We start from the raw sequence: 13431 nt of genomic DNA, 5'->3' as shown, positions 1-13431 counted from the left end.
ATTAACATGGTTCCACTCACTGACCGCTAGCAGAGATCGTGTAAAACAAGAATCAAAGCACTAAGAGGGAGATTTATCAAACATGGTGTAAAGTGAAACTGGCTCAGTTGCCCCTAGCAACCAATCAGATTCCACCTTTCATTTTCCAAAGAGTCTGTAAGAAATGAAAGGTGTAATCTGATTGGTTGCTAGGGGCGACTGAGCCAGTTTCACTTTACACCATGTTTTATAAATCTTCCCCCAAGTGTCTTGGCCAAACCATGAGTTTCTTGACCTGGATTATGATATCTATGGTTGAGCCAGGAGATTTGGCTGTAATATAATGTAATAGTGCCCTTATATAAGCCAGTCTTTCCATACTCATAAACATTATTTCGCACAGGCGAAAGTTTATGTATTGTCTATAAGAAGTGGTAATCTGCAGCCAGACAGCACTGGCGGCAACTAATCTCTCCAAGAACAAAAGGGTAGGGCTGCAGAAATCCAGCACACCCAACCTTTTTCTCTATCATCTGTTTGTAGAGACTAGGTAGGCGGCCATTCACCTTATACTGTCGGCCAAACCCACTGGCTGTGGCGGGTTTAGGTGACTTTAGTATAAGGTGTATGGGGACCTAGAAACAGGTTCTGCATCTTCTATCCAACCACCACTAATCTTAGTTTTGTTGCCTCTCTGTGGTCGCAGTCCTTATCATTCTTCTTCAGTCCCCGGAAATGTCTCGGTATAGTGGTACTCCCACAAGTATTCCTTCATAGCCTTGGGTATGGGAAGTTGCCCGATTCTCTCATGTGGGATGGCAGCATTGATGGTCGCTCGGCAAAGTTCCTGGAGACTTAAGGGGTTGGTGCGATTTAAAGGCATAGACAAGAGCGGCTCGAAAAATGTGCAGGATCTGGGGTCATTGTAATGTTCCAGCAGGTGGCGGATGGAGGGAGAATGGAAGCTGCCCCAGTGGAAGCTGAAATGCTGGCCCCGGTACTGGACACGGGCATGACGGGTACGTCCTCGTCGGCGGAAAGTGACAGCAAAGGCGCAACCATCCTGGGAGGAGTTTCGTAGGAGGAACGTCCCGTCTGGGCGGCCCAGTAACAGGATATCTGCTTGGTACTTATTCAGTGCTCCCCAGTAATAGGGCAAACTGGTAGCCGCCAAGAGATCTGGGATGGTGGGGCACTTGAAATGGATCTTGAAACACGTGTAGAAGCCATCTTCTTCTTCTCCATCCTTCTCTCCATGCTGGACGGCTGCTGGAGGAGACATTCTGACAAGACTCGGTCACCAGTCAAGGTTATTATCCAGACAAATCACCATCCTCAGTGCAACCTGCGGCAGATTACACATTACAATGAGAAACCATGTATAGATCAACCATCGTGTTATCAGGAGCGCCACCTATAGGGGAACCCATGATAAGCAGAATAAAGGAGGAGGAGCGGTCATTGGCACCATGCATTAGTGACACCCTCATCCTTGTGGTTGTGCCTGGTACTACAGCTCAGCTCTGCCTATTTCATTCTAGACAGTGTCATGCATTAATGGGGTACTCCAGCAATTTTTCTTTTTTATTTAAAATTTTTTTATTTAAATTTTTATATATGAATAAAATTTTAAATATAAAAATATTTTTTTCTTTTAAATCAACTGGTTTCAGAAAGTTATATTGATTTGTAAATTACTTCTATTTAAAAGTCTCCAGTCTTCCAGCACTTATCAGCCACGGTATGTCCTGCAGGAAATGGCGGATTCTTTCCAGTGTGACAGAGTGATCTCTATCCCAGACAGAAACTGTCCAGAGCAGTACCAAATCCTTATAGAAAACCTCTCCTTCTCTGGACATTACCTGTCATGGACAGAGGTGTCAGCAGAGAGCACTGTGTCAGCCTGGAAAGAATACACCACTTCCTGCAAGACATGCAGCAGCTGATAAGTAATGGACGACTTGAGATTTTTAAGTAGAAGTAAAGTACAAATGTAAATAACTTACTTAAACCAGTTGATTTGAAAGAAAAAAAAAATTGCCAGAGTACCCCTTTAACGCATCATTGGGATACAGACACAGCGATGGAGCGTCTATACGGCTATTAATGTAAAATCCACAATATCAATCACCATATAATCAAAAGACGGGGACTTTCTATTATACGTTGTTTTTCCAAGATCTCTGCTTGCTTTAATGCTTTGTCTATACCCAAAAGTCTATGCAAACCCAGGGAGTTCTCGGATGAAGGTTTGCTACAATTGATTCTCCATCCTAGGGGATTGCCTGGACTGGATGATGCATCAGCAATCTCTCCTCTGCCCTTATATAGTGCTACAATGATACCATTCACTGACAGCAAGCAGGGAACTTTAAAGTGATCAGGAACTGAAATTCAAAGGAGGGAATTCTTTAAGGATCAGAGTATTATTGATCAGTGGTAATGTAATGATGTGCACCAGGTGTAATTACAGGGATTAGTCTCTTAATAATCTGGCACGTCTTTCACTGTCTGGAAGTCACACTCTAAATTTATAACTGGCATGGGTGGGTGCTCAAGTCCGATCGTTCGCCATTTGAATACTGGTGGCTGAAGTTGGAAGTTGGGAAAACATGGATACAGCCATAGGCCATAGGCTGCATCCCTGCATCCTCTGAAAAGATGATCTTTATGGCCGCAGAGTTCTGATGCGGGCGCATCCATGCGCGCCCGCATCAGAACTCCCCACAGCACACTATGGACTGGTTCCGGCCGCTCGCTTCACAGTGTGCACTGACACGGTTTTCTACGGCTGCTATTCAATGAATAGCGGCCGCAGAAAAGTGACATGTCGGTTGTTTGCGGCGCCGCTAGGAATCCCGGCCGGAGCGTATACTATGTGTATACGCTTCAGCCGGGATCTCAGAAGGAAAGGTAACGTATATTCTCGTAATAATCACGCCCGTTGTACAACGGCCATGGTTTTACGAAAATATACGTTGTGTGAACATAGCCATGGTTATACTCACCTGCCCTGATCCCCTGCCATATTCTTCCCCCATCCCTACTGAGCGCCATTTCCTGCTTTCATTTTATAGCAGCTTCACCCCAGACACAAATATATTGTGGGAGGAGACATCCCTTCAATAACTTTATTGATGTTCTTCTTAACATACCTTGTCTTCTGGTTCCTGATCATTCCAGAATACTTGTTAGCTGCAAAGAATAAGAACACACGTCTTATATGGAGAGCCTGAAAGCCATGCACATACTCTATATACAATCCACAATCCACACAACGCTCAGTAAGCTCATCAGCCTGGACTGATACATTGTAACAAAATACCAGAGAGGGATGAGTTCAGCTGATTAGCTTATTTATGATGAGTGTTCCTGTTGTCCTTAGCAACCAATCACAGCCGAGCTTTCACTTTATCAGAGCAGTAAAAAACATGAAAGCTGACTGGTTGCTATGGGTAACGAGGCCTAGATTTATTCTTGTGTTTACATAGGGGGCAGATTGTGTTGTGCAAAGCAACCAATCACAGCTCAGCTTATATTCTGTGTTCTGCTTTTGGAAAGTGAAAGCTGTTTTGTGATTGGTTGCTATGGACAACCAGTGTCTGTTGCTAGGGCTGCTAGTTGCGTTGGTAACCCTGACCTTAGGGGCCTATTCCACGGAGCAATAATCGGCCAAATCGAACCAATTCGGCCGATTATCGCTCAATGGAATAGAGACAACGATCCTCGGCTGATCGTTTATTTAGGTTCAAACCTAAAATCATCGGGCACCGACCACAGATCACTGCTTTGGAATAAGCACCATACTTTACCTACACATGTTGCAGGGCTTCTCCTGCGCTCCTTCTTCCTCCCGGTCCCGCGCGCAGCATCAGCTTTGGTGCGGCCTGTCTCAGCTGACCGCCGCGGCCAGTGATTGGCTGAGCGGTCTGTCAGCTCAGACAGGCCGCACCAAAGCTGCTGCTGCGCGCGGGACCGGGAGGAAGAAGGAGCGCAGGAGTAGCCCTGCAACTAGGTAAAGTATGGTGTAAGCGATTATCGGGCCGTGTAATAGACCCAGTAAACAAGCATTGATCTAGCAGATCGGACGCTCGTTTACATTATTGATCGGGCCCCCATCGGCCCGTGAAATAGGACCCTTAGTCGACGTAAATCAGGTTGTCAATCTCCGATCAATGATTCTGCAGACATGACTGACTGCTGCCCTGTGACCTTTGCACCCTAATATATTAATGTGTTTATTGCAGCACTAAACCCAGTACTTATGTTATCATTACATAAACTGTATACAGAGTACAGGTCTGGTCTTTGTTCAGCACAGTCTAAACCTTAGGTTTTGGTGGGTTTGGTTAACCATAGGCCTCCTCATAATAGGAGTCAGCCATTTTGGATTTTTAATTGCAGGTAAATGTGTCTGGCAACAGTTTTCTCTTCTCCCTCTCTATGAAGAACACATGCATGCGTGGTACAGATGGGCATACACATATATAAGGGGATCAGGAGAGAGTGAGAGTTTGGTGACAGTTATCTTATATGTATCGCAACCTTAAAGGGAACCAGTCGCTATAATATTGCTATCTAATTTATTGACATCATGTTATAGAGCAGGATGAGCAGAACAGATTGATATATATCCTTGTGGGAAAATAATTAATATACCCTGTAACTCTTTGATTGTAATCTGTATGTTTAGGAGTCCAGGGGGAGGAGAGAGCTTGGATTTGAATCAATAAGTTACAGGTTTTACTAAACATTTATGTACAAAGTTATATATCAATCTTCTCAGCTCCTCCTGCTCTATAACATGATGGCGATAGATTAGATGGTATTTTCATGGTGACCGGGTCCCTTTAACTTGTAGAAACACATAGTGCCAGTCACAGTGCCCTGCAAACCAGTGACAGCCCCAATGCTTCTTCTCTTCCCTGTGGCTATCATGATGCCATTGGTAATTTAGAAATGGCAGCAGGGAGTGGCATATATGTACACCAGGACAAATGCCAGCTCCTGTCGCCATAGGGGAACCCCCAATGGAACCTTTCAGACATTCCAGGAGACTAGACAGGAATATCTAGATTTGTCATTTAGACTAGACAGGAATATCTAGATTTGCCATTCAGTAGGTTAGAAAAGCAGGGTGACCATACTGCTGCCACTACATCTCCCGCAGTGTGTACCACCCAAATTTCCAAGAGTATAGATAAGTAAAATTAAAAACCTTACGGAATCTGTAAAAGGAAACAAGATCCTAAAAGGACATGGTGTTATCCTCTATATCCCCAGTGTACAGATATAGCAGAGATATAAATCCGTATATTCCAGTCATACATGAAAAACAACAGAGTACACATTAACCAGGTAACAAACCCAGCTCTGCTATGCTGACAGTGTCAGCCCTACTACATCTGTATATAAATCTATACTAATGAACACTCAGCGTCTGTGTAATATCCTATGGATGAAGCAGGGGTACTCACCAGCAGCCATGGAGCGGAGGACACATCTGAGCTGCTGACAGTCCTGCCTGGTAGTGAGCAGGTTGAGCTCTGCACTCAGCTTGTGGTGTAGTAATTATTATTATTATGACTAAACTGTCAGAGCAATGATAAAAATATACAGAGGGTGTGAGCGAGCGGCGTACCTGCAACATGTGATCAGCCTGTACCTGGACACTCTGTATCATACACACCTGGAAAGGGGAGAGGGAATCCATCTGTTTATGGACGTTGTTCCCAGGAGACACGTGGAGTATTCCGCCCATTCCCTTAGGAAGATAATATGAATTGACGTTTAACCCCTTCAGAACCAGGATATTGTTATGACCTTTAAGGCCATCCAAAAATGTTCTATTTCTATATTGCCATTTCAGACTGTTACCATTATTGCATCATTGTAGCAAGATGAAGTTTAGTTTTTTAATTTAGAATTTTTTTGGACCCAAAAAGAGATATTCATTTTACATTCATATTTTCATTTTTATATAGTAGCACACTTACGTATAACAGTATATTGTGCCTGTAAATAGAAATTTGTTAGGCCCTATTCACACATCCGTAGTTCTATCGTAATTGTGCACAGAAAATAGGACCAATAGATTTCAATGGCCCTGTTTACACGTCCGTACATGTCTATGGGGCCGTGATCAGTGCTGCAAAAAAAAAAAAAAAAAAAAAGGATTTCAGTTCCTAGTGTGGACCCAAAATTGCGGCATAGATCACTACCTTGTGTGCAGTGTTCAGATACACATCCATAGTGTGATCCGCAATAACGGATGTGTGAATAAGGCCTTAGGGTATACCACTGGGTGTCCAAACAAGATTGTTCAAGTGATATCCCTGGGGGAATTTGCTGAGTCCCAGGTTGTCTCCATTAATAAGGGTCGTAATAGGGTATAAACTGTGGAACATGTTAAAGGAGAACATAATAAACAACCAATGCTTACCTCTCTTCATGCCTGCGATGCGCCGCACGACAGGCTCCTGGGCCAGTGGATCAGTGACTGCAGCAGTGAGTCCCACCTCAGTAACGAAGTGGCAGAGCAGGCAATCCATCAACCTGGCTGTGATGTCGGCTCTGAAGAAGAGCCCGGCGAGGGTCCAGGAGCAGCAATCCAGCACTGCAAAGGCATGGGGAGAGGTAAGTAATGATTTTTTTATTATGTTCCCCCCTGTTCCCTGCCATTTAAACATTTTTTTCACAACACCTGACTTTTTCTTTAAAGGGATTAGTCAGCTGTATATCATACTTAGAGCTGCAGATATGGACAGATAGCTGAGGGGAAGAGAAAGCAAATCATACCTGATGGCTGTTTGCAAAGTTATAAAATCATGTTTTTCTTTTAAGCTCAAGAGTCAAAGAGTTTGTGCTGAGCCGTAGAATGCGTGCCTCCTACCTGCCCCACCTCTCTGTGCTTGGCTTCTTGCACTGAGCCCTGTACATCAATCATGCAGGCCAGGGAGTGGAGGCATGCATGCTGCAGCTCAGCACAACCTCTATGATACTTGAGTTTAGAGGAGAAACATGATTTTATAACTCTGCAAACAGCCATTAGCTAAAAGACGCATATCATTTGCTTTACCTCCCATGTCTGCAGCTCTGAGCATGATATAGATTCCTTGTATCTTACAGGTCCCACCTCTGAGACCACCATCTATTAAAAGAACCGGGACCTTGAATGCCACCTGCTAGTGTAAAACAGCCATCAACTGCAATGGCTTCAGTAGAGATGGAGACACATACATGACCCTCCATTGGAGAGTCTATGGGAGTAGGTTTTTTTTGGAGCCACACACAGCCAAAGCATCTGCCCCCCCCCCTCTTCCCTAGGCTCTAGTATGTCCTAACCATAAGCTGCTTGCTGGACCTCTGTAGTCATCATCATCATCATCAATCAATAAAGGGTCGATGTGGGTACCTGTAGTCAACATGGCAACCATGAACTGTGAGGACATTTGCTGTTGTCATAAAGATGGCTCTATAAAAGAAAGACATGCTTCCTGCATCAGTGCCATCTTGGATGTGCCAGAGGACTTTGATCTGGAGTGTCATAGAGGTCTGGCCAGGACATTGACACTTCAGAGCAGCGATGTAAAGTTTTTAGTTTTTTTTTAGGTGACTGCGGCCCTTTACAACGATAATAAAGGTACGTAAAGTCTCCCTCCTTACATAGCTATGTAGCAATGTAAGCAGTTTGATGCCAGTTTCCCTTTAATCTATGTTGTGTTTGTATTACCCTCTAAGCCTAAGAAAGGGGCAACTCATGGCTTTATCGAGGTTTCCTCCACAGGGGGTTCTTTCTCACCTGGGGGGGGGGGGGGGGGGAAGGGGGATGGGATTTTAAATAAAATTGTGACTATTTGACACCTGATTACAATGAATTGTGTCTTTATTTTGTGTTCTTTGGTTTGATTCATTTGGCTTGGGAGTTGCAAAGTCGTAAAGCAGGACATCCACCTGCTAAACGGAACCAGCACCTGCACAATGAGCACATTTTTGCCTTTTCAGGGCAGCAGGATGGAGCAGTGTACAGTACAACTCCTGTACATGCTTATTAAAGGGGCACTAAATTTTTGAATAATAAAAAATTGTGCTTTGTTGCAGCTCTTTAGTTCTGTAAGCATTATAGGAAACATAGTGCAGATCATATTGCGAGATTATGTCATGAACCGGCTCCGCTGCCAGAACCACGGGGAATTATTCTAATTGACTTTGATCCCCTTCCTTTTATGATGATGCCGATCCTGCTCGCCGTCCGCCGCACCTCCTTCCTCCACCTCCTCGCTATGTCTGATTCACACACAGCATTCTTTCTTTACAAGACAGTCATGGCCAATATAAATCTCCCCATACGCGTGTTCACCGTCCATAAAACGTTATATATCTCATCAGGATCACCCTCCAGCAGTGACATCTCCTGCCAGGATACGCCATGAGTGAATGCAAACAGCCGCAGATGTGTTTCTGCATACAGAGAGTCCCTGAACATAGCAGCCATTTATACAAGCTCCAAATGGATTATTCTTCTATACTCTCCATGGCTGCTTTCATTCAAAAACAGCACCACACCTGTCCTTAGGTTGTGTGTGGTATTGCAGCATTCAAAAGAACTGCAATACCTGGCACTGACTGAGAAGAGAAGTGGCGCTGTTTGAGGAAGAACAAGGCCATGTTGTGGTAATGTAACTTCTATGACCACCAAACACTGGAGAGGTGTCCTACATGTTGAGCAAACTTACCGAATGTTCAGGTTCGGAAAAACCTGTACGCTCACCCATAGTCTGTATCCATTTTTTGGCAGCTTTTTGGCCATCTTCTCCACATTCAGGTTCACTAGCCATAACTATCAGCCCTTATAGTCAGGTGCCATTATTTTTGAACCGCCAGGCAATTCAGAGATTGAATTACATTGGCCCACCATGGCTTCTATGTAAGACACTATGGGGCAGGGCTAGCTACTATATAAGAGACTATGGGGGAGGGCTGGCTACTATATAAGAGACTATGGGGGAGGGCTGGATACTATATAAGAGACTATGGGGGAGGGCTGGCTACTATATAAGAGACTATGGAGGAGGGCTGGCTACTATATAAGAGACTATGGGGGAGGGCTGGCTACTATATGAGACTATTGGGGAGGGCTGGCTACTATATAAGAGACTATGGGGGAGGGCTGGCTACTATATAAGAGACTATGGGGGAGGCTGGCTACTATATAAGAGACTATGGGGAGGGCTGGCTACTATATAAGAGACTATGGGGGGCTGGCTACTATATAAGAGACTATGGGGAGGGCTGGCTACTATATGAGACTACTGGGGAGGGCTGGCTACTATATAAGAGACTATTAGGGAGGGCTGGCTACTATATAAGAGACTATGGGGGAGGGCTAGCTACTATATAAGAGACTATAGGGAGGGCTGGCTACTATATAAGAGACTATGGGGGGCTGGCTACTATATAAGAGACTATGGGGGAGGGCTGGCTACTATATGAGACTATTGGGGAGGGCTGGCTACTATATAAGACTATGGGGGAGGGCTGGCAACTATATAAGAGACTATGGGGGAGGGCTGGCTACTATATAAGAGACTATGGGGGAGGGCTGGCTACTATATATGAGACTATGGGGGAGGGCTGGCTACTATATAAGAGACTATGGGGGAGGGCTGGCTACTATATAAGAGACTATGGCGGAGGGCTGGCTACTATATATGAGACTATGGGGGAGGGCTGGCTACTATATAAGAGACTATGGGGGAGGGCTGGCTACTATATAAGAGACTATGGCGGAGGGCTGGCTACTATATAAGAGACTATGGGGGAGGGCTGGCTACTATATAAGAGACTATGGGGGAGGGCTCGCTACTATATAAGAGACTATGGGGGAGGGCTGGCTACTATATAAGAGACTATGGGGAGGGCTGACTACTATATGAGACTATTAGGGAGGGCTGGCTACTATAATTATCTCGGGTTGTCTCCACCTTCCATACAGAACGGGAAGATAGCGGGAGTCAAATGCCGATGGTTCGTGTGAATGCGAACCTCGGCCCCATTCACTTATCTCTAGCAGCAACCAAACCTCATATGGAATCAGCACAAAGACTGTGCCCGCCGGGAGCTTCAGGGCATGGGTTTTCCATGGTTGAGCAGCTGCATGCAGGCCTTACATCACTAGCACGATGCCAGGTGCTGGATGGAGTGGTAAAAAGCCGCTGCCACTGGGGTCTGGAGCAAAGGACACGTCCTGTTGAGTGACTGATCACACTTCTCTATCTGGCGTCTGATGGATGAGGTTGGGTTTGGTGACACCAGGAGAACATTACCGGCCTGACTGCATTGTACCAGCTGTACAGTTTAAATGAAGAAAGATAATGCTATGCTGGTGTTTTTGAGGGGTGAACAGCTTACAACTTGGTCACTGTAGTACATGCATAGACATAGCCTACCAGGGTGACATCCGTGGTTGTTTATCAGTTCTTGGAGGGGCGCACTATTATTTCTGCAGGGGGGCATTGGGTAGCACAGTATTAGGGGTAGTGGCCTGAAGTAGAACAGAAGGTCACTATGCACCCTCAAAAGCTGTTGGTCCATTTTCCCCACATTCATATCATCTGCCAGGAGGTCTCCATACACAATACACAGTCAGCAGGTTGGTGGGCTCTTCTCTAACGTATATGAAGGCCTACAGATGGTGGAAGGGATAATGGAGAAGGAACCTAAGATGAGTCACTTTTATAAGCTGCATCATGACGGTCTAGGCCTATTGGAGAAGATGAGGAGGTTTGATGTATAATATCCGTCCAGGGCATCTTCCATTCCTCACAGTCCTATCACCTCTCAGGGTAGGCTAGATCTCATGATGGCGGTAGATCTCCAGATCTCTAAAGCTCAGGCCCATAGCCCAGTACTAAGTGACCTCAACAACACGAGGCTTTTATCGTCTCCGTTGGGCTTTATCCTAATAAAATATCAGCGAAGAGACAATGGTGTCCCTTCGGTTTGGTTACTGAAGTGTCGGACCATCCTCCGGGAATCCTACTCCGTGCTTTCCGCATGAGTCAGATCTGTGGTTAACCCAAAAAATGTGCAAAATGACACAGTGAGAATTTTAGGTCAAGAACACGTAGGGTGAGAGAATGAGGCCATTGTCTAAGAGCAGGGAAAGAAGCGAAAGAGAAAATTCTGGTGGCTCCAGAGGCCAAAGGGGAAGGAGAACTGGAGATGCCAGGAGGAACAGTCCAAGTCCTGGGAGGTGGGATGGGGAGAACAATAGAGCTGCCATAGACTCCTATTATCTCCACTGTCAGTTCTGTAAAGGAGTTTTTATTGGTGGACTATTACCAAAGTAAGATGTCTGTGACCAGAGTCGCAGCGCCCCCTTCCCCCCTCAAACGCACAGATAACAGAGCTGGAAGCAGTCATCTAGTACAGTGTGTAGTGGGGTCGATAGCAGCTAGGCTGCAGTAACTTAGAATGACCACTATACAATGCATGGAGCTCTCTGCTTCCTGCTCCGGCCTAAATAAACCATGAATAAAAAAAATAATAATAAAAAAAAAGTCCCAAAACCAAGTCGTTCAACAAACCAGCTATGACTACAAGGTGTGGTTGCAAGTTCTTTTGTCTCACTGCTCTTACAGCAAAGAACCCTTATCTAAATCACGGTGAAACTTTATTTCTTCTCAATGTACTGGCGCCCCTAATTGTACACAATGAAACCTGTGGTCGGCGACTAAACATGTGACTTATGTAACTGCTATAACCCTCTCCTCCTATAATGTCGGCACCTGTTCATCAGATCTGGCATCACCTCCGTGGCCTTACTGACCGGCCAGGAATGTACAGGGATATTTTATATGACAATTAAAGGGAGACTGTGGTGAAACCTATAATTTCCGAAGTCCAGTCTATAATCATCATGTCTGAGGTCACTGCTTGTAGGGTTTAATGGTTAAATATCAGAATCTGGCTGGGTCATTGCACCAGGTGACAGCTACGTACCTACGGCCATATCCATGTTTTCCAGACAGACTTGGGGTGCGTTTACAGAGAGAGATTTATCTGACAGATTTTTAAAGCCAAAGCCAGGAACAGACTATAAACAGAGATCAGGTCATAAAGGAAAGACTGAGATTTCTCCTCTCTTCAAATCCATTTCTGGCTTTGGCTTCAAAAATCTGTCAGATAAATCTCTGTGTAAAGGCATCCTTAGGGCTACATCCAACTTTTTCAGCTGTTGCTAATCGAATGTTGCTTGCTTGGGTTCGCTCATCCCTAATAACAAGTCATTAGGGTGGACCCCAGCAGCTTCTGCTCTCCCCGCCAGACTTGACTACCCTGAGGAGCACCCCCATAACCCTCAGTTCAGTCAGTATGAAAGTGATTAGATGTTCCCTTAGACGCAGCCCCCGTCATATACATACAGCCCGTATTAAAGGGTTACTCTGGCGAAAATCCTTTTATTTCAAATCAACTGGTGTCAGAAAGTTATACAGATTTGTAATTTACTTCCATTTTAAAATCTCAACTCTTCCCATACTTATCAGCTGCTGCATTTCCCGCAAGAAATGTTTTCTTTTCAGTCTGACACATTGCTTTCTGCTGCCAACTCTGTCCATAGCAGGAGAGGTTTTCTATGGGGATTTGCTGTTGTCATATACTCGGAGCAAATAGCGAAGAGTATATATGTGGGTGCATTGGCATTCGAAGGGTGTTTATATAGATTAATGGTTTGGTCCAGTCACCCCCACTCCTCACATAAATAATTACTATGGTTTCTACCTAGGCAGTTGTTCATTTACAGGTACAGGTAACCGTTAGTATCTGGGCAGATATTGGTAAGTATCTTCAGGATTAGCCAGATACCGGGATGACGTCAATAGCCAGTTCATTAAAACCGGACGCCGATGAAACAGTTATAACAGTTTCTTCAAGACACCGAAGAGATTCCCTCCCCCCCTTCCCTAATTTCTGTCACGGGCTTTATTCGTCAGTAATGTCACTTTGTGGACAGGTTTTTTTCTTTTGGTGGGTGGTCCCAACAGGATTAATTGGGTCGGACAATTTTATATATGTGGTTTTTGGTTTGGATTTATTAAAAGTTGAATATTTTAAGTAAAGAAAAGAGGACAAAGGTTTTAAGTATTCTAAAAAATTTTTAAAAGAGTAATATTTGCATATGTATATGTTTAAAGCTTATATGAGTAAATTGAGAATAAAGACCGTGGCCATAAGACTCCACACTTTAAATGAATATGACTCTGTTCATTATTTATTAAATAAGTTTTAGAGTAATTGCCATTTGCACCCACATGCTCTGGACAGTTCCTGTCTCGAAAAGAGGTGGCGGCAGAGAGCTGAAAAGAATACACCACTTCTTGCAGGGCATACAGCAGCTGACAAGTACTGGAATACTTGATATTTTTAAATAGAAGTACTGTAAATTTCAAA

At 44.5% G+C, this 13431-nt stretch overlaps 1 protein-coding gene across 2 annotated transcripts; it reads right to left on the bottom strand.

Moving 5' to 3' along the window:
* Positions 1 to 215: 215 nt before the first annotated feature.
* Positions 216 to 5552, bottom strand: LOC138765655 (suppressor of cytokine signaling 4-like). Of its 2 annotated transcripts, none has more exons than XM_069942611.1 (3): positions 5457 to 5552; positions 3135 to 3174; positions 216 to 1324 (listed from the first exon to the last, which is right to left on the bottom strand). In XM_069942611.1, the coding sequence occupies exon 3, from the start codon at positions 1259 to 1261 to the stop codon at positions 692 to 694; it is 570 nt and encodes a 189-aa protein (XP_069798712.1). In that variant the 5' UTR covers positions 1262 to 1324; positions 3135 to 3174; positions 5457 to 5552; the 3' UTR covers positions 216 to 691. The 2 variants fall into 2 exon arrangements, with proteins under 2 accessions (XP_069798712.1, XP_069798713.1); XM_069942612.1 differs by lacking the exon at positions 5457 to 5552 and adding an exon at positions 3305 to 3353.
* Positions 5553 to 13431: the final 7879 nt, after the last annotated feature.

Source organism: Dendropsophus ebraccatus, chromosome 10 (assembly GCF_027789765.1).
Source record: "Dendropsophus ebraccatus isolate aDenEbr1 chromosome 10, aDenEbr1.pat, whole genome shotgun sequence".
Taxonomy (NCBI): Eukaryota; Metazoa; Chordata; class Amphibia; order Anura; family Hylidae; genus Dendropsophus; species Dendropsophus ebraccatus.
Note: the sequence above shows the minus strand (reverse complement) of the source record. Positions and strands in the feature narration are given on the sequence as shown.